This window comes from Takifugu rubripes, chromosome 13 (assembly GCF_901000725.2).
Source record: "Takifugu rubripes chromosome 13, fTakRub1.2, whole genome shotgun sequence".
Lineage (NCBI taxonomy): Eukaryota > Metazoa > Chordata > Actinopteri > Tetraodontiformes > Tetraodontidae > Takifugu > Takifugu rubripes.
In genome coordinates, this window is record NC_042297.1 from 14,236,507 (window position 1) to 14,259,935 (window position 23,429).

The following is a 23,429-nucleotide window of genomic DNA, read 5'->3' on the forward strand; positions in this document are numbered from 1 at the left end:
ATTTTTTATAAAGATAGATGTGTCTTGTCAGAAATGGACAATGTAGTGATCACCAGGTGACCCTCTGGAGCTCATTAAATCTGCCTCTGCTCATTATTTCTAGTCAAAACATTCAAACTGGAATATGGTACCTCATTACTAGCATGTGTTTCTTGGAAATGTCAAGTACACTTAGATCATTTTGTATGCAGACATTATGTATAACATAACATCAGTCAAGTAACAGTGAAAGTCTGACATACAACAGACTCTCCTGTATTGTGGATGTTTTGTACACCAGATGTGTCTCCCTATTGTGTTGTCATTTTTTCCTCAATGCTCTTTTTTAATGTTGTATATCAGAAAAGGCATCGGGTTGAATACTAAAGAAAAGGGTAGGCTCATTTGTTTAATTCATAGCCTAAATAGAACCTATGAGCCCAAGGAAAGCAACAATTGCACTTATTTCTCATTATTCCCCCTCAAATGAGTCCAGCGCTGTCTGCCTTAATCATTCACAATAACCCCAGACAAGTTTTCAGCGGGGAAAATGTAGGTCTCATACAAGCCATTAACTACTGAATGATTTAAAAAAAAAAAAAAAAAAAAATTTATATAGTCAGACAGGTTTTTGTTTTTGTTCTTTTTAATAATATAACTTGCAACAAAAGAAAGAGCTCAATATTGTTATTATAAGCCCTCGCTTTGTCCAATAGCTGTGCGATTATTTTAAGGAAATTGTTATTTTAAACATTATTTTTAGGTAATTTTAAATTACTGTATAGGCATTTCATTTTATTTCATCTTATTTTGACAACAACCGCTTGGATTCTGGCCACCGATTTGATTGGACCGCAGGTGTTCCCGTGATCTCGTTCTCTCTCGCGATACTCCAGCTCCCTCTCAGCGAGAGGCAGCATTAAAGTGTGTTCAGTCGCTGTTGGGAGGCAGCGCTGTCAGCTTGGTGCCTTCGGTTGAGCCGTAATTCCGCCTGAAACAAAACAGGGCTGTTTGAAACTGCCCACAAACCCGACAGAACTGTTGCAGACGACACCGTCGGTTCAGCTCCGGTGGACACCGTTTTATCGTGCAGGTAAGGTTGCTTGTTGGCTCCTTCTCTCCACACATTCATAAGCAGTGCTAGCAGATATTTCTCCACAGTTTCACAACATTTAAACCTTGCTGCCCTCTTCTGCCACGCTTCACCCTCGCCACACTCTTTGTCCCCAGTGAGAAATATTTGCTCTAAGCTTGAGTTTGAGCAATTTTGTTGAAGGAAGGGGAGGAGGAATGCGGGAACTTTCAAGCTCACTGTTGACTTTGTGTCTGGAATGCACACCCCTGTTAGCTAGTATGCTAACGATACATCTGTTTAGTGGAAAGTAGCACTTGCTGGCTCACTAGCTTAGCTGGAGAGGATCCGATCTGCAAACCTTGTCCTCATCAAGAGGCTATGTTGTGATGAGGTGGCTGCAAAAGAGGAAGCCAAAGTTTTCCCTTTCTTCTTCTTCTTCTTTTTTTAAACTATTCAATGACAAACTTTAGTTCTGGTGAGCGACCAGCCTTTGACTGCTGCTGCCCAGCGTAATTACATTGACATTTAAAGCTGAAATCGCTATTTTTATAGTTAGATAATTGTGGCAGACTTCACCGATATTTCAGGGCAGCGTTTCTAGAGTAACAGGAACTGCTTTCCATTTCACTATGAACCAATAACCTTTGGAAGAACGGTGTAACCGGTAGCGATCCAGACTATAATTTTAGTGATATTTTCTCCTTTAGTGATATTTCTCCTGAAACTTCCTCGTTAGGACGCTCCAAATATTTGTGCATTCTAGGGTTTAGGTTTTAGACATTTGTGATGGGTAACGCTCGTTAATTTGGCAGAGCTCTATGCTTCATCTGATCAGCTTCCTCCCTTCCTTTCCAGATGTTCGGCTGGTTGTCTTTGCACAGATTCAGTAACTGGCCCAGCCGTCACCATGACCACTGTATGGTTGAGACTGAAGGACCAGTAATGTCACTGACATGATCTTCATCAATTTAGCGTTTTTGTGAAAGCAATTGAATACATCTTCACTGGCAGGCCGGTAATGATGACAAGCACTGCTCACTTTGTCTCAGCTATGATTTTACATTTTAAAGAACACCATGGTTTTATTAGTAAGTATCCGGTTGCCAAATTCTTCCAAATTCTTTACATTCTTCACTTTGTGCTTAGGAGCCAGTGGACTAAAGCATGAAAAGATATTTTCATCAATGTGTGTGTGTGTGTGTGTGTGCGTGTGCGTGTGTGTGTGTGTGTGTGGCTCCACCCAATATTTCTTATTCTCAGTGACCTGGTAACTGATCGTTCTGGGTTGCAATTAGTCCAAGGTTGTTGCTAAAGTTTTAATCTTTGATAAAAAGACAACTCCGCTCTCCATTTTTGGCAGCTAGTGTTGAACTCTGGAAGCCAATCTGGCGAGCGTCTCTGAAACCTGCCGTGGGGAATGTCTGGTTTCATTCAGTGCCTGTGAACCAGAAAAGCAGTGAGGTGAAGCTGGTGTCAAGCACTTCTTCCTATATTGGACAGGATGGGAAAGAATCAGGACGCTCACATTTTGGAGGTGTAACTGACGGACGTTAGACTGCACTGAGTGTAAAATCTTTATGGATTTACACATTTTACATTGTATCAACCGTCAGAGATAAACCAGATTAAATACATACCATTGTCCTCATTGTTTACATGGTTAAAGGTGCTATCAATGATATCACCTAAAAAATAAATAAGTAGATTATCTGTGTCAGTTTACAATGATCACCTAGTTTTACATTTCACAGTAATGCTGTGAAATGTAAAACTAATGCTGTTTGTTTTCTTGCTTTTCCACACAACTTGTTGTTGAAAATCAGGTGGTTTGACCACATCGTGGAGCAGCATTCTCCGTGGTTGCTGCTGCTCTGAACTCTTGCCCTGTGACCATGTCAGTGCAGCCACCCACAGCCTTCCTGGAAGACAACAAACAGGCTGCTCGTGTGTGTGCTTTGGAGCCGTGACCCCACCCCAGGCACCTTCCTCCAGCCCATTCTGTGCTCGGCACCAGCTGCCCCCGGTTCAGTCAGAAGGTGCGAGCCAACACGGCCAACTTATCCTTCTTTTGGCTTTAAAGGAACCGATCCTATCAGACATACTGTGCATGTAGCTGGCAACATGAGCTGTTAAGCCCAAACAGGATTTCCAGAGGTTTGTAAGGGCACCACAGGAAGTGTGTTTAGTGTTTCATTAAAAAAACAACAGGGCAGAGTAGAAACAAGAGATTTGGAGAAGGGCGAGGGGCCTCTTGATGCTACTTGCACCTTTAACTGCAGCTGAGCTTTTTGAAGAGGTTTATCTCGACGCTAACTTGAAATGCAGTTCTAAATCCACCCATTGATAAAACTGCTGTGCCTCCTGAGACAGTTCGGCATCTGGACTTGTCTGATATTCTGTTTAGTAACTAATTGCTGTCCTCTCTGTCCTTGGTTGTTTGTGTTTGTGCTGTCTTGTTTGGAGTTGAATTAGTCCCCCCCCCCCCCCTTATCTATGTTGGTCTTTTAGTTCATGTGTAACTGTGGCTTTAGATGTGGTGAACACATCAAAAGTCAATGTTTTAATGTAAAATAAAACAGAAATGAACCTGATTGAATGGTGTCTTCAGGAAACGGTGAAGTAGAAGAGAAACAAGAACGTATTAAACTTCCAAGTCTGTTTGCAATAGAATGATTTTCAAGAACGAAACGTCTCACTTGAGTGTACAAATCCACTGCCTTCCGTTGAGAGTCGAGTTCTGTATTATATGTTGCTGCTTCTCTCCTTTTTAAAGACACGGTTAACCGGTTTAACAGGTTTTCATGAGCTGCACAAGGTTAACCTCACAGCCATCTGTGGATACTCGTGGTTAATTTCCTTAAGAGTATTTTCAACTAAACATCGTCTGACGTTAGCAAACTGGGGGAGTCTGAAGCTCTGACACCTATCCTGGACAAAATTAGCTGTCCGCGACCCTCCTTTGCTGTGCCGCTGACACTTGATTAGGCTTGCAAATGAAGATTACCTTCATTGTGGTACAAGGTTTAACCTTGGCCCCGGAGACCCGTTAGGAGTTTATTGGATTGGTTGGACATATTAATATGGGAGGGATAGGAGTGTTTTGCTGCTTCTGGTGCTTCTGCATCATCAGCCTTTCTCCAAAGCTCTTTCTGAATTACCCACAGGGACCAACCACCGTGATAAGATGCACCAAAAGGCAAAACGAACCAAATTTTTAAGCAATTTATTTTCTTATGGGCTTTGAAACACTCACATTTTAGCCATTAAAATAATTTATTTCATCATGTTCCTCAGAGTTCACCTTGTTTTCTGTAAGTGGAACTGTCAGAGATGGTGTCCCAGTCTTTAAAATATACAAGGACACTATGACACAGTATTTTTACCCGATTTAAAATAATGCAAACAGCAAGAATGTCTTTAAATTCAGCGTTCCAATAGGATTAAATCAGGAGGTGAGGTGATTATTAATGACGGTATTTCACATTTGTGAATGTTTCTGTAGGTGTGTGTAATGTTGGCGGTGTAAAAGCTGCTTTTGTCCACATCTGACACTCTGAATGCATCTTTGCTGCACGGCCAAAGTAGATGGATTTCTCCTCCTCTCCTCTGCACATCACTGCGGAGCCGCTCGCATGCTTGAGCAGTACATCACCATTCAGCTCATCTTTGACAGCTCTTTTACCGCTGACAAATTTGATGGACCTTGACTATCTCAATGTCACATCTCCAGCCAGTTTTATCGGTCTAATGAGGAGAGGAGTCTGCCGCCAGAGGAAGCCCGGCTGATTTGGGAGAATGAATGCAGATGAAATGCAATCGGCTGCGTTGTTGCCGTTGTTGTTAATGCTGTTGTGGTTGTTTATAAGAAATAATGATCGGGCTTTTCTTGGTTGCAGCTAATAGCGGCTATGCAACATATTAGGTTGTAGATTTGAACCTATTTGTTGTGGCTCAGAACAAAAGTGAAGCCGGATCTGTGGCGGTGTTTACTGCAGTGGGCCGTGTGTCTTACAGGCTGACTTTGCAGTCCTTCTCAATAATCAATGCATCAATTTTTAATTTAAAAAAAACACTTATTCCTAATCAAGGTCATGATTGGTGCCAGAGTCTGTAACAGCATGATTAGGGAACACCTAGGGAACACTTAGAGCCTCCACTCAATGGAATCTTCATGTTCTTAGACCACAAACCCATAAATCTTTCCATGCCAGACATGTTCAACCGTGTGGATGATTGACCTCCAGACTCGACCTTTCTGGTAGATTCCTATGCTCAACCATCCAAGGCTGTCATTTTATGTGCTTTGAATTTTAAGATCCTTAGTTTTATTTGTCAAGTTAAACATGAAAATCAGAGGTTTTCTTTCTTTTGTCTGTAGGGACAAGGTAGAAGCAGCACTGAAGGTCAACGGCTTATTTATTCCTGTGACAAAGGGAGGATCTATTGCAACAGGCCAACTTTCATCTCTGGCATTTCTGCAAACAGGAGGTTTCCTATTAAATCAACAGTTTCTCTAACACTCATGCAAGCATTATGTTTGGGAAAAACAATTTAAAAAAAAAAAAAAAAAGCCCATGAATTAATAAATGCTGAAATTGTAAAAGTTTTTGGGAAGTTTTATTTACCGTGTTTTGGCAGAAACACAGTCTTTAATAATTTTCCTGCAGCTGAGCAGATTTCCTCCTACTTTACTTATTAATACTGTAAATGTGGGTTGGATTCCTCATGGCTGCAAATAGGACAGAACTGGGTGTCTTGCTTTTGCTCTGCACTTGGAGATGAATGAGCCGAAACATTTTGATGCCCCACTTCCCCAACATGTTTTCCCCAGTCTTTTCTCTTTTTTAAACGCCCAGATCGCTCATTGTATCTGCAGCAAAGACCTGCAACAGTGTCCCAGTTTGACTGTAGATGTCATCAGGGCTACACTGATAACCGCGTGTTCCATCTGGACCAGATGTTTGGTGCACAGATGTTTTGATCGCTCTATTTTTTGATTAACGGTATCCTATCGGCCTTTAGCTTTGCTAGTTCTTCAAATCATGATGAACTGCTACTCTGTATTTCGTAGCTTTACACAGAACAAGGCCTGATAATGTCAGTCCCACCTTAAATGGGGCTGAAATCTGGCTTCTCGCCCACCTTTAGTGTTTTCAGTCAGAAGTCCTGACATTTTAAGAGCGAGACTGTTGCGATTGTGAAACAATGCTATGCAGAATCCAGAGAAGAATAACCCCTGTCACCCTTCCACTCTCAGAAGCTCTTTGTTCCAGTCTTTCTATTCCTTCATTCCATCATATCTGCTGGAGATGGAGCGATATATACCATCAAAGTCTTTTTGAAGCTTCCCACTCTCTTCCAAAGTCCTTTTGATTTCCGATGGCAAGAGCTGCTTAATATTCTAATCCAGTCGGTGGCCTTTTCAGAGAAATAACAAGGTTCTGAAGATGCAAGCCTTGCCTTCATATAAAAGACAGCTGGGGTGCAGCCCTGTGCTTTTACACCGCTCACACTGAGGTGCCGGTGCTACCAAAAAGTTCAAAGTTGTTTCTCAGATGCACAGATGCTAAAGGACGCACACATGTGTCAGTTGCCTCTTCGCACTTTGTCAGCCAGAGCTTCCTTCCCTCCTCAGATGAATTATGGATTCTTGCGCAGTAGGTAGGGCTGCCTGGGTGGTGTTCATCTGGAAATCGCTCTGGTTTGCTCCTCATTTCAAAAATTCCAACATTAAAAGAATGTAATTCCTTCAAAGTAGTTTGTGTTCTTTCTGCAAGCTGCAGTCCCCGGAGGTTACAGTTCATTACACCCAGTGAAACAGATGGAAACGGATACTAACAGACAGATGAAGCAGTTACGCAAGAGAACAACCTGCAGTTTGGGTGGAAATATTGCATCTATTTGGTCCCGAAATTTAAATGAGCTGCTTTTCCTGCCAGAGTTAGTGGTGGATCAAGCAAAGGTTGTTGACACAATCGCAGCGATTGCAGATTTACAGTTTTTCCTCTTTGCTTTCTCACGGTTCGGGCAGAGCTCATTGCTTCATTAAGTGGTTTACTTGAGGTCGTGTGTTTATATTTCTTCCCACCATCTGTGACTCATTGCTGGAGTATGATGTTATAGTTTTTTTAATCGCTGCCCTTTGCCTGCAAAGCTAAAGGCGGAGTGCTCCGCGGCGAGCGCCGCAGGGTCTTGACAGGCACCGAGGGTATCTACTCGGCTTCTGAAAACTTCCAAACTCTTTATTTACTTTCATCTTGGCTTCCTCCTGCAAGCTTGTCTTTTCTGCCTCCTACTCCAAGTCTAATCCTCTCATCCTTTTTTTCTCCAATTTGGAGTTGGGCGCATAAAGCAGGAGCGGCTCTCTGAGACACTTGAGTTTTTAAGTTTTCTTCTGTTTTCAACTGGTTTTGCATACTGGCTGGCTCCCAAGAGCCTGCAGCCGGTTGGTGCTTGTTGCTTTAGCCTTCAACTGTTCATCCACTGCCTGAATGCAGCACACAACCTGAAATAAATGTCTATTTAATGTATAAATAACTTGGACAGATGAGAAGTGTTATAAATACCCCTCTGTGACTTTTTAAATACATGAAAAATCGTCTCTGCATGTGTAAGAGGGCGAAGAGTGGGTGAACAGCTGCAGCCTGTCTGGGTGTAAACTGGTGCAACAAACCCACATTATTCACAGGCACAAAATGAAGTGACAGAGCGCCTAAATGTATGCAAATCACCACTAAATAACATCAGAATTTACTGTGTATAATGCTGAACACTTGTGACAGCCACAACACATCTTTCAGCACAGGATGCCGGACCATTGAGACCCTCTTTGTCCCTGTAATCCAGCGTGAAACTTGCTCGAATGTTTCGAGTCTTGGACGAGGTTGGCATGGGGGCTGTGGTTCATGAGCCAGTGCACCACACTTGTGTTAAAGAGGTCGGGTTTTATTTGAGATGGTTGTGTCGAGAGAATTGCAACAAAATTTACAAAAAAAAAAAATCTTATTAATAGAAGCTGAGCTGGTTAATCAAAGCTTGCAAATAATGTTTGCTCCCTTGTGCAAGTAGAAGGCACTTAAATGTTCTCCTCCACCTATTAAACACAGGTAATTCATAGATTAAAGAAAAGGAATCTGAAAACATCCTTCTAAATGTCTCCACTCTGCCTGTTTGTGTACGAATAAGCAGCTGTTCACTTCATTTCCTCTCTAATCAGAAGGATCACATTTAATTATGTCATTTTGCAAGTAGAAATCTCAATTAAACCAGCTCTTCTCTTTGCATGCGAACAGTTCTCGGGCCTCAGATGGTCAGTGATGGCTGCCACCAGGACGCTGCGAGCGGTGTGATAATCAGCGTTTGGCCGCGCTCGGACTCCTCAGAGAAAACGGGCGTATTACGAATGCCCAGCAGATGGGTCTTCAACGCTCTCTCTCCAAACCACAAGTACTGATGAATGACTGCTTGTGTCAGGAAAGGCAGCAAATGAGGAGCGGCTAAAATAGCGAATGACTCAACATTGTTCTCTGTCAGGCAAGGAAATATCTTCGGTCTAATGTTCTCAGGAGAGAGCCATAAACTTGGCCTGCGTGATTCATATGCAAGGTGTCAACCTTCTGCTCAAGAAAGGTCAATTAAATGGAACAAAATGTGAAGGCTGTAAAAATGGAGTCGGCGCAGTGGGACGGCGTGCACAGCTCATGTTCATTCATATAGAATGTTCAATTATATAAATTAGAAGCTACTTCTAGATTTAAAAAATAATGCATACAGCTTTGTTTCTGGTTAAATGAGTCCAGAACCGACAACATCTAATCAACCAGACCCGTCTCTGTTTACAGCTGGGCACCAATGCAAATTTAGGAATGGCTATTAAAAAAATCTATTTTGCAGCAAAGCAAAGAAAAGGCTTAATTTTAAAGTTAAAATGCCACCACAATAGCATCTGCCATTACCACTGATTAAATAACTTGATGTCGGCTGCTTAGAGGCGTCTTCAAATGAAACCACAGCAGCGTCCAGATGTTCAGAGAGCGCTGATGTCTGGAGGGAAATGCAGCCGGAGGAACAGCAGGGATGGTGCAGAAGATACTGCAGGAGGGTAATGAAAGGCCCCACCCTTTCTTTAACTCGCATTTTCTTGTCGTCGTCTGTCTGCAGCAGGTGTGCTGCACAAGCCTCAGTACGATGGCGGAGGAGCCAGGGTGTATTGATCGCCCGCTGACATTTCGTCCTCCTTTACCCACCTGCTGGCCACCTTTCAGATGCAGGCAGGGCATCTAGACTCACACAGGGTGTATTTTTCTGTGGCATCAGGCTCCTGCCTCCAACTATCTTGACTATTATAGCTAATGTTGGGGTATAAATTGTTAAAGGACAGAGAGATGGATGGTCCAGATATATGGAAGCCAAGTCACTCTACAGGCCCAACAAAGAGCTGCACAAAACTTCCTGCTTGTACAGAAATGGTGCATGATTAAAAGATGAAACTAAATCTTGAGGTGCATTCCTTCCTCCGAGAGGGGCCTGCAAACTGGGGCCGGATCTTATTTCGTGATTTGTACCAGTGTGCATGCGGTGTCTAAATATTGAATTAAGATGGATTTGATCACCTGGGCACTAACATGGCACCAGTTCCTTGCTGTAATGCTCTTGTAATCAACCTGTGTTAGAGAGAGGAAATGCTGGAGAATTCCCAGCCTGTGTATTTATTTGACTGTAATTACAGTGTCAGAATGATGCATTCACTCATTGAATGTGTTCCTTTAATTATATTGCTGTTTATTGTCATACATTCCCATCCTCCAGCGCACTGCAGCTCATCTCATTCCATCTCCTTCAAGGAGTGTAAAACTGCTGCGGACCATGCAGCGTCAGAGGGAGCCCAGCTGGTTTTATTCCTCCAATATCTAATTTAAGTGCTCTGTCAATAAGCACATTTCATAAGAAAGATCAATATCTTCTCCTGGGTGTGACAGTTTAGCACTTTCCTTTGTTTAATGGCCTGTTTCAGTGGGGACCTGAAATGCATTGGTGAGATTAATTACAGAGAAACGTATCAGTGTCACGCTGCAAATTTGCACTCATTGATTGGTCGTCCGTTAATGTCTCCACCGTCCAAAAAGCCTATAAATTAATCACACTAGCATTTGCAAATGTGCCTTTCTCTTTGTCCTAATGTACACAACATTAATGTTGAGGTCACTGACAATTTGTTCACTGTTGATGACGTTCTTAAACTGTGCATGTGTGACTTATTACTACTGTGGTTGGAAGTTGATCCAGTTGTTATTGTGTTACAGATAAGTTACAGAATATGCTAAGCTAATGGCAGCACAGAAGATATGGAATGTTTGTATGTTGCTTGTTAGCTTTGTTGCTGCTGTTGTTGTTGTTGTTGCATAAAAGTGACGAGTCTTTCGACTGATCCTGGAGTTTAGGTCCTGAAATGACCAGTACAGATTTGTGGAAATGGTAATTTATTTACAAATTTGTCCATTCATGCCCCGCTATATGTTGTCTGTTTGTATCTGCGTACGTCAGATATCCCAAATGAGTCCTAAAATTATGTTTAGTATGCAAATTGGCAACAATAATAGACTCTTTTATCTGTCTTCTGTCGTCTGTAGGTGCTGAGGAAACTGCACAAGGATCCAGAAGACTCCTGAATGTCAACAGGATGACGTTCTTGATCTCAGTCTGTGTGTGAATGGATTAGAGGCAAGTATGCTCACAGCCCACAGCAAGAACAAACATTTATGTGCTTGTCTCTGAGTTTCTAAATAGTAGTAATAGTAATAGAAAAACCTCAGAACTTGTCCATTCTTGTGCCATTTGTTTGTGCTGCAGGTCATGTGATTTTTTTTTTTTTAACCGGGGTGATTGTTAACCTAGTAGCGTTGACACAATCATGATTGTTCTAGTTGTACTCCCAGACGCTGTGCAATAATTCCCCTACAGCCTGATTTATTTTAAGCCCTTAAATCTTTAGTTCCTCTTAGAATTAAGCCTTTTTTGTGAACTCCAGCCATTTACCCGAAGTCCACATTTGTTTCTGTGATTTGTAGAACAAGCAGCCTGGGTGACCTGCCTGTCCAAGGATGCATTAATGACCTTTTTATATAATTTCTCCTCCGTCCCCTCCGTTTGATTAGGAGTTTGCCTAATCCCTCAGTAGGGCTCAGTTATAAGCTTGCAGTAATGGCCTGCCTAATCCTCCTACCAGAGATAAAACACAGAGGCACATTAAATTCAAAGCAGTTTACTCACCTCGCAGTTGTCTCTAAACAAAGCTATATCAGGCAGCAGTAGCACAAATGTAGCACAAATGTAGCACAAATGCACTAAAGGACAACAGATAAGTCTCCACTAAAAGCTGGAATCTAAGTTGCACCCTTGACAGAGCTGTTTTAAAGTGTAACTACTCCTCAGTAACACTTTCTTTGGCTGAAGACAAATGTATGAAGTAGTGCTGTCGATGGATTCTGGTCCCGCTCTTGACATTTGAGTCAAAGTGTTTCATTTTGGCATATTTTGTATTAAAACCTCAGACTGACTGCCCTCTATGGGTTGAAACTCGGCTATTACAATCCAATTTGGCTGCTGGCTGAGATGGAGGCCGATGACATTTTGCACACATCTTTCGTCATGAAGCACCACTGGTCGCCCCAACAAGTCTATAAAAACTAACATCTGTCGATCTCCTCGGTACCGGCCACTTAAGGCTCAGACTGGTTTGTCTCTGGAACACTGTTGTCCTCATAAATACTGTAAGCTCTGTGTCCACACCAATCGCACTGTTGCTCATGATCCTATTCTAGCTTGTGTCGATGTGTGTTAATGACTTTTCTTTTATTCAACAGTCAAATCAAGAAGTTTCTCCTTTCTAAAAACTAATTGTATGCAGATTATGTGACTGTTTGTCTCTTCTACCCTCTATTTTAAAAAGACTTGCAACTGGAAGGCTGCATCCAACAGCGCTGGTGAAAGTATGAACCTAGTTTTACTAAAATGAGCACTGCTGCCTCATGTATATTCATGGCTCCCTGCTTGCTGTGGTTGTGTTGAGGCCCTGTGGTTTTGTAATCAGGAGCCCCATTACACAGGCGGCGCACAAAAAATGATGCCTCCACGCCACTTTCCTTAAAACGGAAAAAACAATCAATGCAGGGCCGCACCATAGTGTGATTTTCCCCATTTGTCGAGCACCCAACAGCATCAGGGTGCTTTGTAAGGTTTCACATGCTAATAAAAAAAGCAGTTTGAAGAAACGGAGTTAAGTGGCTGAAACACTGCCTTTGAACAGAGCGATCCACATGAATGTGTGTAACAAACACAAGTGGAGCCCAAACTAATCTGTAAACTTCAGGATGCGTGAAGTTTAGTTTGTTTTAATGTTTTAAGACCAAGTTAAAGGGATGGATTTGTTTGTCTTTCACTGTTGTCTTGGAATAATCAACCAATGAGACACTCAAACCTGAAGGAGACTTTGACCTGGTTGAATTAAAGAAGGAAATAAATGGGAATGGGCTTTATTTGTTGCGCTCACGGGGCCGGTTCTCCACTTGGGTCCAGTCACATGTCTGTGTGGTTATCTGTGATAGATGGATCATCACCCCGGGCTTGTATCCATGGGATTAAATCTGAGGTTAGTGTCTATACATGAGTGGGAGCCCAATCAAAGGGACAATGTTGACACTGTAATGTTTAATCTGCACCAGAATCTTTCAGTTCCTCCCATTTTCAACTACTTCAAATGGTGTCCTCACCGAGATCCTTCTGAAAAAAACACACTTGATGTATTCTGGAAGCCTCACAAGATATATCAGCCCTGATGGGTGGAATTTCTGAAGTGTTTCGCCATATCCTTCATTTTAATGTTGCAGCTTCCTCTGCTGTCATTTTTAATTTAATGAAATATAGTTCAGCTCTGCTGTTTGATCAGTCAGCTCTCTGCACACTCACATCACTATCGCTTGGTGTTTGCCTCTTGTTTCATTTGTATTTAAAAATGTTGGTCTTTCCAGTGGGGCTGTGTGCACCATTTTGAAGACATTGCGGCATGCAATAAGGAAAAACCCATATATCGCCCAACAAAGACTTAATGTCCAGTATCACGTCCTGAAATATGGTAATATTCGCATCGCTCTTTGATTCATTTGTCTAGCAGGTGGACCCATGTGTGTGACATGGGTCCACCTGGCATCGTGCTCACCTGTGTTACCTGCCCGTCTCCCAGTGAGTCACCTGTATATGAAGCTTCTCGCTGTAGCAGCCCTATTGGATGAGCTCTGTTCTGCACAACCTCTCCACGCTGAGACTGAGTGCCACTCCAGGAAGAGATCGTGATAAAAAAGACCAATTATTTATAGTTGTGTCCTGACAGGACTGGTCCTACTTATCTTTCAGGCCGCAGTCCTCGAGCCCACGACTCACATTGTCAGCATTGTCAGAGTTCCTGCTGGTCCAATCGTTCATCACAGCGCCAGGCTGACATTTTTCTAAATATCATCAATAGATTTTTTTTTTTGTTGCAATAATTTATCATCTGCAGAGATGCACCAGTGCTCTTTTTTCCCCCGTCCACCGCTGAATAAAAAATGAAAGTAAGCATTTAAATCTAAAAATCGCTCCTGCAGATATGATTAAGTTGCGTGTTGGAGACAAAGGAAGGAGTGTTTATGATACATGCATGTCAACTCAGCCACTCTTCCGAAATATCTAAAACATAAAATATGAAGTTGTATTTGATTTTAGGTGGAAGCTGCTCAAACAATAGCGCAGCTCTAATATTCTCACTTCTGTTGGGAATTTTTATCCTGTAATTGCGTTGACATTTAAAAAGCTTCTAGCTTTACGGGAGCTATTGAAAGCTGGGAGGGGTGATGGTTTTTCTCTGCTCTCCTGTCATCAGGCCTGAACTGTAATCGCAGCCATGGTAACTTGTATGAGCAGTGAGCTGTACTCAGAACAGAGCAGCAAGCCTCATGCATGCATATTGATTTCTTGCTGAAAATGTCAGAGTTTCCCCTTTTGTTGTTGAGGTCACCAACAAATCTGAGCATTTTCAGATGTTTACAGTCCTAAGGAATTTTATTATTATTATTATTATTATTATTATTATTATTATTATTATTATTATTATTATTATTACACGGTTAAAGGGCAGATATTACTCGTGCTAAGAGATATGAAGACATTGCATGCAGAATTTTCCTGTTTTAAAATTAAAACCACAGAACTTGGCTTATTTTTAGAAGGCACTATCAGATACAGGTAAATTTAATTCCTCCATTATCACTGCAGAGGTTTACATCTGAAACAATAGTTGCATACTTTTAAGTATAAATACCAATACATTATGGTATATTGCACAGAAAACCAGCTGAAGAAATGAAATCGGGCTTTACAAATGCAAACAGGTGGGTCCGTCTGTGATTGGCTCAGCTGATTGCTGATTGGTCTAATCAGGGTGAGCTTATAGCGGTTGTTGGTGCAGATTCAAACTCTATGGTGCATCGCTCAGCACTGATTTGATGGTAATTAAGGTTCAATAAAAGTTCACCTCCTCCAGACTGTCTGTCTCCAGTTAGGTTGGCCATTCTGCTGCTGTTTCAGTCATTCATTCCTCGCTCTGTGTCGCACAGGCGAGCCGCTACCATGCGTTGTCTGGCTGCACGGGTGAACTACAAGACCCTCATCATCATCTGCGCCCTCTTCACGCTCATCACTGTGTTGCTGTGGAACCGTTGCTCCAGCGACACCTCCCTCAGGTTCCTGCCTCATGCCGCCTTGGTGGCTCCCAGCGCCAGGGTGGGGGACTCCAGTATAAGCAGCCAGCAGCACCCCCCACAACCTCCAGAGCCTCCACCCGTTGTCGGTGGTTCCAAATTCGAAGAGATCGACTGCCTGATCAACGACGAGGCCAGCATCAAATGCCGGCGGGCCGGAGGAGAGATCTACATGCCCTTCGGCTGGATGGAAAAATACTTCGAGGTGTACGGCAAAGTAGCACAGTATGACGGCTACGACCGATTTGAGTTCCAGCACAGCTATTCTAAGGTCTACACACAGCGGGAGCCGTACCATCCCGATGGGGTCTTCATGTCGTTTGAAGGTTACAATGTGGAGGTTCGGGACCGGGTCAAGTGTATCAGTGGAGTGGAAGGTAAGATGTTTTCTAGCTTAACTACTTTCTCATAACGGAACAGTCCTCAAATATCAGTGGTTTGATCATAGATACTCCTCCTGCCTTTGAAGATCACAGAGCAATTTTTTTCTCCATCTTTTACATTTTCAATAGAACATTCCTACGTTAAAATATCGCCTATAATGTGTCTCCCCCTGGACACACACTCACTCCTCACCGTCCATTAATTAAGCTCCAGGATCTCCTAAATTTAGCTCTCCATGTAGACAGGCATACTGCTCTTTTCAGTTTAGCATATTTTTATAAGTGAATATAGCAATTCATTAATTGGCCTGTCACAGTCTGAGGAACTGTTGGACCTAACAAGGTCGTGGGAGCAGTTCTCTCCCAAGACACCCTGCTACTTCTGGAAGGGCTTTTATAACTGTACTCTTGGCAATATTCATTAAATAATGTGATTGACCTTTTCCATGAAAGTAGCTGCAGCACTTATGCTGTTCACTCTTTAAAATTATCTTAATGGTTTCCTCTGAGAGCATTTTTAGATGTTTATTATATTTATCTTATAGAGTAACTTTGCTTTGCCTCCTGTCCCTGTAGTTGAGGGTTAGAAACTCAAGAGAGATCTTTGGGACTTGGTTCACAGTCAAGAGGGAGGAGAGAAACGTCCTTTGGTTCTCCTCTGGTTGTCTGGGTTGTCAAACCTTGCGTCTTATTCCAGTGGCATTTGAGCATTAATTGCTCGCCATAGTCCCACGGTCATTTATTGGAAATCCTCTGGATTAAAGACTAGAGGCTTGAACTCAACTTTGGGGAAGTTCTGAAAGTATTTGAAGCTTAGCAGTCAATTTCACGTGGATTAGTTGGTGTAATTCAGTGAGTAGCACCGCGTTACAGGTTTGGCTTTTGACAGTCATTTGACTTAAGCTGTCGCGGGAGATGTGCAGGAACAAGTCGGGAATGGCAGAATGTCTAAAAGATTTCAGTCATACTTGGTCAAGTACAGCTCAGGGAGAAGAGGGCTTGTACACGATTTTGACTCTTCACACACTTGGTCACCAGAAACACTTCACTGGACTGATGGTTTGTGGTTAGGCTGTCTAGCCCTCTGCACTGTTATAGACAGCAGGAAGGAAACCATCTCATCACAGCATCAAGCCATTCAATAATTAAACGGCTTAAATTATTGCTCCAGTGTGGAAAATAATTTATTTTCCCAATAAATCTATTTCTCTACAATGAGTCCTCCCAACTAAGCTGGGCTTAATATGAAAGCTGTTTTTCTCAAAATAAATAAAAATTGGCCAGATTTAATCCATCCTCATGTCATCTGTTTACATAAATTGTCAGTTGTTGTCTGTCCCACACAGAAAAGAAGCTTAAATAACAAACATGTTGTAAAAGCGCTCAGCTGACCAGAGGTTTAAATGTATCCTTATCTCATCCCTTCTAAACCAGGCGTGCCTCTCTCCACTCAGTGGGGCCCTCAGGGCTACTTCTACGCCATCCAGATCGCCCAGTACGGCCTGAGCCATTACAGCAAAAACCTGACCGAGCGCCCCCCCCACGTGGAGATCTACGATACGGCGGAGGAGCGAGACAGCCGGGCCATCACACACCCCTGGAGTGTGCCAAAAGGCTGCAGTCTGAGCCGTGTCCATGACAAGTCCCGGGCTACCTCCGTGCGCCAGTTCAACGCTCAAGGTACGTGAGACTTCCTGTGAGCCCAGATGGCTTCGGGGCATGAAGCTTATCTCCCGTTAAGTGACTGTCAGGAGGCTCCTCGCGCAGCTACGCCCTCAGGACTGGATGATTGTCTGCAGTGAGTCACGGATACACCGCCAGATTACTGTCAGACTGCGCACGTTCCACAGTCCACCGGCTGAGCTCCTCTCCGAGATTGTGATTCAATAGCCGTCGTCTGCGTCATCTAAACGCTCCGTGAAAATGGCACCAGACAGAAATGCCTCCAGCCAGCGGGTTTATATGCACAGCGTGAACAGCAGTGTTTGAAAGAGGGAGGTCATTGTCTGCACTTGTCAATTAACCTTAATTCTGTTTGTTGGTCGCAGGATTAATGATGCTCAAGGCTGCTTGATTCGATCACTGTTTGCATGTTGCTGGTGGCTCATCGGCAAGTCTGCTTTAATCAAAGCAAGTGGACCGGAATTTTCTGCATCTGTTGTTGGAAATCAGTGTTTTTGAAGAGAATGATTGGGATTCTTGTCTGGTATCAAACTTGAAGTATTCATAAGCAAAGTGTGCAAAAATGTGCCAGAGCCCAGCGGAGGCCCAACCCGTCAGCGCGTCACAATAACATCAGACTGTGACATCATTTCTGAACATTGTTTTAACACCATTTTATCCTTAACACCAGTAAGTGCTCACTTTGTGAGAAGGTTAACAGAAGTGATCCAACCCAGAGCTAAAGGTGAATCTATGACTTCCCTCTCTTGTGTAATTCTCCTCTTTTCCAAACTTTTTTCATGTGTTCCTTCACTTCCCGCTCTCATTTGGCCCCATCTCACCACCATAGTTCTGTTTCCTCGACATCACCCAGCTTCCATCTTTACTCCTCAGCCCACCTACAGCGCTCTTCAGTCTTCACAGCCCTTTTGTTCTCCTCCTCAACATTAATCTCATCTCATCTCTTCTCCACGTCCTACTGCGACGGCAAATACAGTTGTTCATTTTCTGCTCCATTTTGTCCTTTTGCCTTCCTCCGCTCCTTCCTTCTTTCCCCTATAATTTCTGTTCAGTTCTTGCTACTGTATCTAGGGCACCAGTGTTGAACAGCCTCTCCACAGTTCTGAGGAGTGGCTCAATCGTCCCTCCCCTGATAACCCCCCCCCCCATCCACCATCTGCGTGCTGTCAGCCGTATAACACCTTTATTTTCTAGATCCCTTCATGTGCAGTTCAGAACATAGTTTTTAAATGCAGATCAGACTTTAAATGGCAAATGGTCGATGCTTTAATGGTTAAAAGAGTTTATTTAGATTAAAGGACATCGATGATTACAAGAGTGTTGTAAGATTAAAAGGCATGGCTGATCTAAGCTTATTATGGTCTACCCAGGCAAATATGTGAAATTCCATGAGCTGTGCTGTCAGGGGTAAGTCCAAGTAAAACAGCTGCAAGTCCAACCCTCACCTGTGGCACATCCAGCTGGGAGGAGAGCCGTAGGTAGCTGGGGAGGGGCCGAGCTGGGATTCATCGCTGAAATGACAAATATTTCACATGTGGTGGTAGTTTCAAAGCTTCATAGGTGGCATTGAGGGACCACAAGTCCTTTGGTCACCTGGGTCTGTGGCCGGCACACGCGTTCAGTGTGTTTGATGTGTACGGGCGTTGGCTTTCTGCTGACGTATTTCCCTGTGGATCTCTCCTTTCTGCCATATTGCTGAACAGCCAGACAGCAGAGCGCAGCAGAGGAGGTGAAATCTCCTCTATACTCCCTGCCCATCCTTTATTGATGCCACAGTAATCACAGAGGCCAGAGTACAAATCCACTTACTCTCTGCTTTGCCTTAAGTAATGGATTTATGAGTGCATTAAAGAGCTGTAGCCATCCAGAGGCCCCTGCCAGACTGGCTCTCTCCTTCATTTTCCTCCCCATCGACTGCCTTTGTGTCTCAGACGCCTTCATCTGCCTCCGCTTTCTCCACTCCTCATGTGAGAGCACCCTGATTTGCAATTGTCATTTCACTCCTGATTTATTTTCACTCTCTCCATCCTTCTGCCTTCAAGGATCCGTCATCCCATTAACCTCCTTTCCTTGACTCCTACCCTTTATGGAAGCAGTGCTCGGAGGACAGAAAAAAGGGCAAAGACGCTCAACTTCCACAGGATTGTTGACTTGTTTGTGTTATTAAGATACCATCCAGCTATTCTCACGGCTAATGTGGACTATTTTTGGATGGATGGCTTGAGTTATCATGGATTTTTCACTCCTAATTGATCCTGTAAGTGTCTCTTACAAAAAAAAAAAGCCGTGTACAGCAGCTGGTGGCTGTAGAGGCAGGCAGCAGCATAGCCACATTCCATCATCTGATCAAGCGACGATCACCAAGATGGAGACAAGTCCTTCACTCATCCAAGCTGCCAGACTCACTCGTCCGTCTGTGGATCTCAGGATTTCTCTCATAGCATCATGAATGAAAGAGGCTCGCTAATAAGCAGCAAGGCTTTTGTTTCAGCTCGGTTGTTGGTCATTTCTCTTTGAAACGGTGTGTTTTGTGTGTGGACTGGAGGATAAAGACATCACAGAAATGCACCAGCCAAAGAATGTGCGCGGAAGTCGGTGTGGCTAAAAATAGCTCTTTTCAGAAGTTCTTAAAATCCGTGGAATGAGGTTAGGCTTTTAGTCTTTTCCTGGGATTGTAGGTGCTTGTAGGACGGATGTGCTTGTGATGTGTCTCCTGTCTCCTCAGTCGCTCCTTACAGAAATAATCTTTCACTAGAATAATAAAACACATGGTTCTTCCTGTCTGACTCTTAAATGGGGTAGTTATGAGCAATATTAGTGCCTCGCTCACACCTTTTTAACCCTGCTCTCTATGTCACACCCTTGTCCCCCCCCTCCACCACAGAGTCCTCAGAGGGTGTGTCCCTCCAACTGGGTAACTCAAAAGACTTCATTCTCAGCTTGGACATCAAGTTCACCTCCAACGGCAGCGTGTCGGTGGTCCTGGAGACCACGGAGAAGGGCCCCCCCTTCACCATACACTATGTGACCAGCACACAGCTTATTGCCTTCAAAGATCGGGAAATCACCTATGGCATTGGTTCACGCACCACCTGGAGCACTCTGACCAGAGACCTGCTCACTGACCTCAGGAAGGGCGTCGGCCTGTCCAACACCAAGGCTGTGAAGGCCACAAAGGTCAGTCAGAGTCCAACCTTCTGGTCCTAAACGTACCTTTATTACAATTTAAATGATGAGTACAGTGAGGGATGGTTGATTAATTGTCCTGTTGGATCTGTCCACAGATCATGCCCCGGCGGGTGGTGCGACTGGTCCTGAACGGGCGGGGCTTTGTTGACAATGTCACCATCTCCACCACTGCCCACATGGCTGCCTTCTTTGCGGCCAGCGACTGGCTGCTTCGTAACCAGGACGATCGAGGCGGTTGGCCCATCATGGTCACCAGAAAACTGGGCGAAGGCTTTCGGGCTCTGGAGCCCGGCTGGTACTCGGCCATGGCTCAGGGTCAGGCCATGTCTACCCTGGTGAGAGCCTACCTCCTCACCAAAGACCAGGCTTATCTCAACGCTGCCCTCAAGGCAGTTGGACCCTACAAGGTGCCTTCAGCACAGCATGGGGTCAAAGCCGTGTTCATGAACAAGCACGACTGGTACGAGGAGTACCCCACTACGCCGAGCTCCTTCGTCCTCAACGGCTTCATCTACTCCCTGCTGGGTCTCTTTGACTTGACTGAGACGGCGGGGGAGAAGCTGGGCAGGGAGGCCAGGCAGCTCTTCAGCCGCGGCATGGACTCTCTGAAGGCCATGCTGCCACTCTTTGACACGGGCTCCGGGAGCATCTACGACCTGCGCCACTTCATGCTGGGCACCGCCCCCAACCTGGCCCGCTGGGACTACCACACCACGCACATTAACCAGCTTCAGCTCCTCGCATCCATAGACAGCTCGCCCATCTTCAAGGATGTGGTGAAACGCTGGAAAGCCTACTTAAAAGGGGTCCGGGCCAAGCACAACTAGACCCAGGCCACACAGAGAGGGCGACGGGGAGCTGGCTCAGATCATCTCTTCTGGGTGGAGGTTCATTTGTTCAGCTGCGGCTCTGCTCGGCCGTCCTGATGCAGGTCCCGTACTATCTGCCAGGCCGACTGTAGCTCTCACTTCCTGTTGTGCTCCAGGAGCTAGCGTTTGTATTTATGTGCAGAGCTAGTTCTAGACTGAGCGTTCTAGAAGAGTGCGTGTGTTTAAAGGTAGAGCGTGGCCACATTTCTCCTATCCAGTTGTTGTATCTCTCCAGTTATATTTTTTTAAAATTTCAGCAACACTATTAAATTATATTCAAAGAGGATTAATGGAATATTTTATAAATTATATAGAGGAGGATGTTGCCAAGAATTTCACTCTCTACTTTTTATTTTGGCTTTCATCACTTTACAGGAATGTTCAATGCTTCCAAAACTGTCTCAAGCCAACAGTTAAAGTTAAGCTTTGATTGTGTGTCAGGTAGATTCCTAATATAAAACTACTTGAATCAATTCTTTGACACAAACAGCCCAAACTCTTCTTCCCTCCCACTCCTCTGCTTCCTACCCATAATTCCACTGTGTTTGGCTGATTTCTCCAGACACGTTCAGTTGCTCACCTCTTAAATTCCTGATAACTCATCATAATGAACTATATTCTTGCTGAAGCAGCGGCATCGCTGGTTTATGTGATACCTCATGAAGGTTTTGGGTTTTTTTTCTTTCTTTTTTCGATGCAGCTTGTGTGGCGTTTGCTGCATTTTGTCACAAATGTTCCATCAAGTCAGGACAAACTTGTCCCGAGTCGTGATGCTGCAGACGTTGGAAGCAGCGACGCTGTCGAGAGTAGATGCGTTTGCTTTTTTTTCAAAGGTTTGATTAATGTTCTATAATGTTCGCTGAACCTCGATAATGAGTTTAGTAATTAGGGATTATAAAGTCAGGCCGACTTAATGAAACAATTTAGTTTTGTCCCGATTCAAACTCCAAAGAGACACTGGCAGAGATATTAATGCGATATATATGTGCGTCATATTCACACCTCTCAGGCTGCTACGTGCAAATGAGACAATACCAGTGACGTTGAAGGTCGATGTGAATCTTGACATTAAAAACAAGGCTTTTATTCCCAACAGGCCTTCACTGCCCAGCTATACTGTTTAGTTTAGTAACGGGCTGTTTATCCTGCACATCGTACAGTCGCCCGTCAGCATAACGTAGCTGCGAAAGTCATCTTCGGATTTTCTGTGGAAACGGTCCCCCCGACACAAAGATTCCACACAAAGCTGGAAATGATCACAATAGCATCAAGACAGAGAGCAAATCTAAATGGGTGAGAATTCTGTGCTTCTAATTTAGGAAAAGTGGTAAATGTAAAGTCATTTTGTAGATTGTTTTGTATTGGCAGTGCAACATTTCCCTGATTAAAGCTAAAACAATTTGCTTTTTACATTTCTTTTTAAATTTCATTCACCCTGGCTGAATGTTAAAATATCATCTATTTTGCATAAATTTAAGTTTTACTTGCTGACATTTTCTGTTTAAGTACAGAACATTTTTTCCTCCATGAATTGTTCTGAACTTTAAAAAAAGAGAGAATTTAAGTGATGTAGCTCGGGTTTTGTTATTGTTTATACCAAAGTCCTCCTTCTGTGTACAGAGTATATTTGTAAAAAGACTGACTCCCATCAGACACAAAACTGCCTTTGAGAACGCCTCATTTCTGAATCCGTGCAGAGCAAAACCTGCTAATCCTCAAAAGGATCTTTGCAGCTCAGCGAATAGTTCAGTCCGCTACTGATTCCCATATTCTGCTTTGCCGGTCTCTCTCGTTTTGAAGGCAACATTCGTTGTTTGATGGGCGTGTTTGCGGAGATGTGCAGTGTTTTGTTAGAAGAAAAGCACAACGGCACACCAAGTACAACACCTTCAGTGAGGAAGCTGCTATTACTGTTCACTGTGTCCATTTGTTTTGTTCAGTCCCATAAAAAGATCATCGTCTGGGTCAAATGTGATTTATGCAATAAAGGAATACGTTTACTGGGGTTGTGGCACCACAGGAAACGGAGTGGTTGAATAGACCTTGCAATCAAAGCACAATGTGCAGATGCTAGCATTTTTTTTTTTAAAGGAAGAGAGGTGTTTATACACAGAGGAAATCTTTGTGCTTTAAAATGTGCTTTTTAAAAGTGTGAAAATGAATAAAAGCATCTTTTTCATTAAGAGCTCGTCCAGTCTCAATTATTTTGCAGTGCAGCTAAAGCTGAGCTGCAATTGTTTAGAAATCTCCACTGTGCGCACTGGCGACGACTAGTGGACGCGTTGGGAGTCGCAAGTATTGGTGCAGCAGTGCTGCTGGGAAACAGGCATTTGCCCCCCCCCAATATCCAGCACCATGGAGGGAACTCGTGTCATTCCGTGTATTTATATAGGTAACATAATTTAAACCATCCAAAATTAAGGAGCCGTATTAGTTTTGTCAAACCTGTGATTACATTTTC

The 23,429-nt window shown here is 43.6% G+C and overlaps 1 protein-coding gene and 1 long non-coding RNA gene across 4 annotated transcripts; one reads left to right on the plus strand and one right to left on the minus strand.

Annotated features, from left to right (window-relative positions):
• Positions 1–890: 890 nt before the first annotated feature.
• glceb (glucuronic acid epimerase b) lies at positions 891–23,151 on the plus strand. 3 transcript variants are annotated; one of them, XM_029845657.1, is made up of 7 exons: positions 891–1,072; positions 2,878–3,090; positions 10,684–10,774; positions 14,701–15,221; positions 16,662–16,907; positions 19,795–20,087; positions 20,195–23,151. In XM_029845657.1, the coding sequence occupies exons 4-7, from the start codon at positions 14,714–14,716 to the stop codon at positions 20,924–20,926; spliced, it is 1,779 nt and encodes a 592-aa protein (XP_029701517.1). In that variant the 5' UTR covers positions 891–1,072; positions 2,878–3,090; positions 10,684–10,774; positions 14,701–14,713; the 3' UTR covers positions 20,927–23,151. The 3 variants fall into 3 exon arrangements, with proteins under 3 accessions (XP_029701517.1, XP_003969684.1, XP_029701518.1); XM_003969635.3 differs by lacking the exon at positions 2,878–3,090; XM_029845658.1 differs by lacking the exons at positions 891–1,072; positions 2,878–3,090 and adding an exon at positions 9,081–9,155.
• On the minus strand, positions 2,853–3,772 carry LOC115251913 (uncharacterized). The gene is made up of 3 exons (XR_003890397.1): positions 3,751–3,772; positions 3,642–3,656; positions 2,853–2,973 (listed from the first exon to the last, which is right to left on the minus strand). It is a non-coding gene; the product is annotated as an uncharacterized lncRNA (long non-coding RNA).
• Positions 23,152–23,429: the final 278 nt, after the last annotated feature.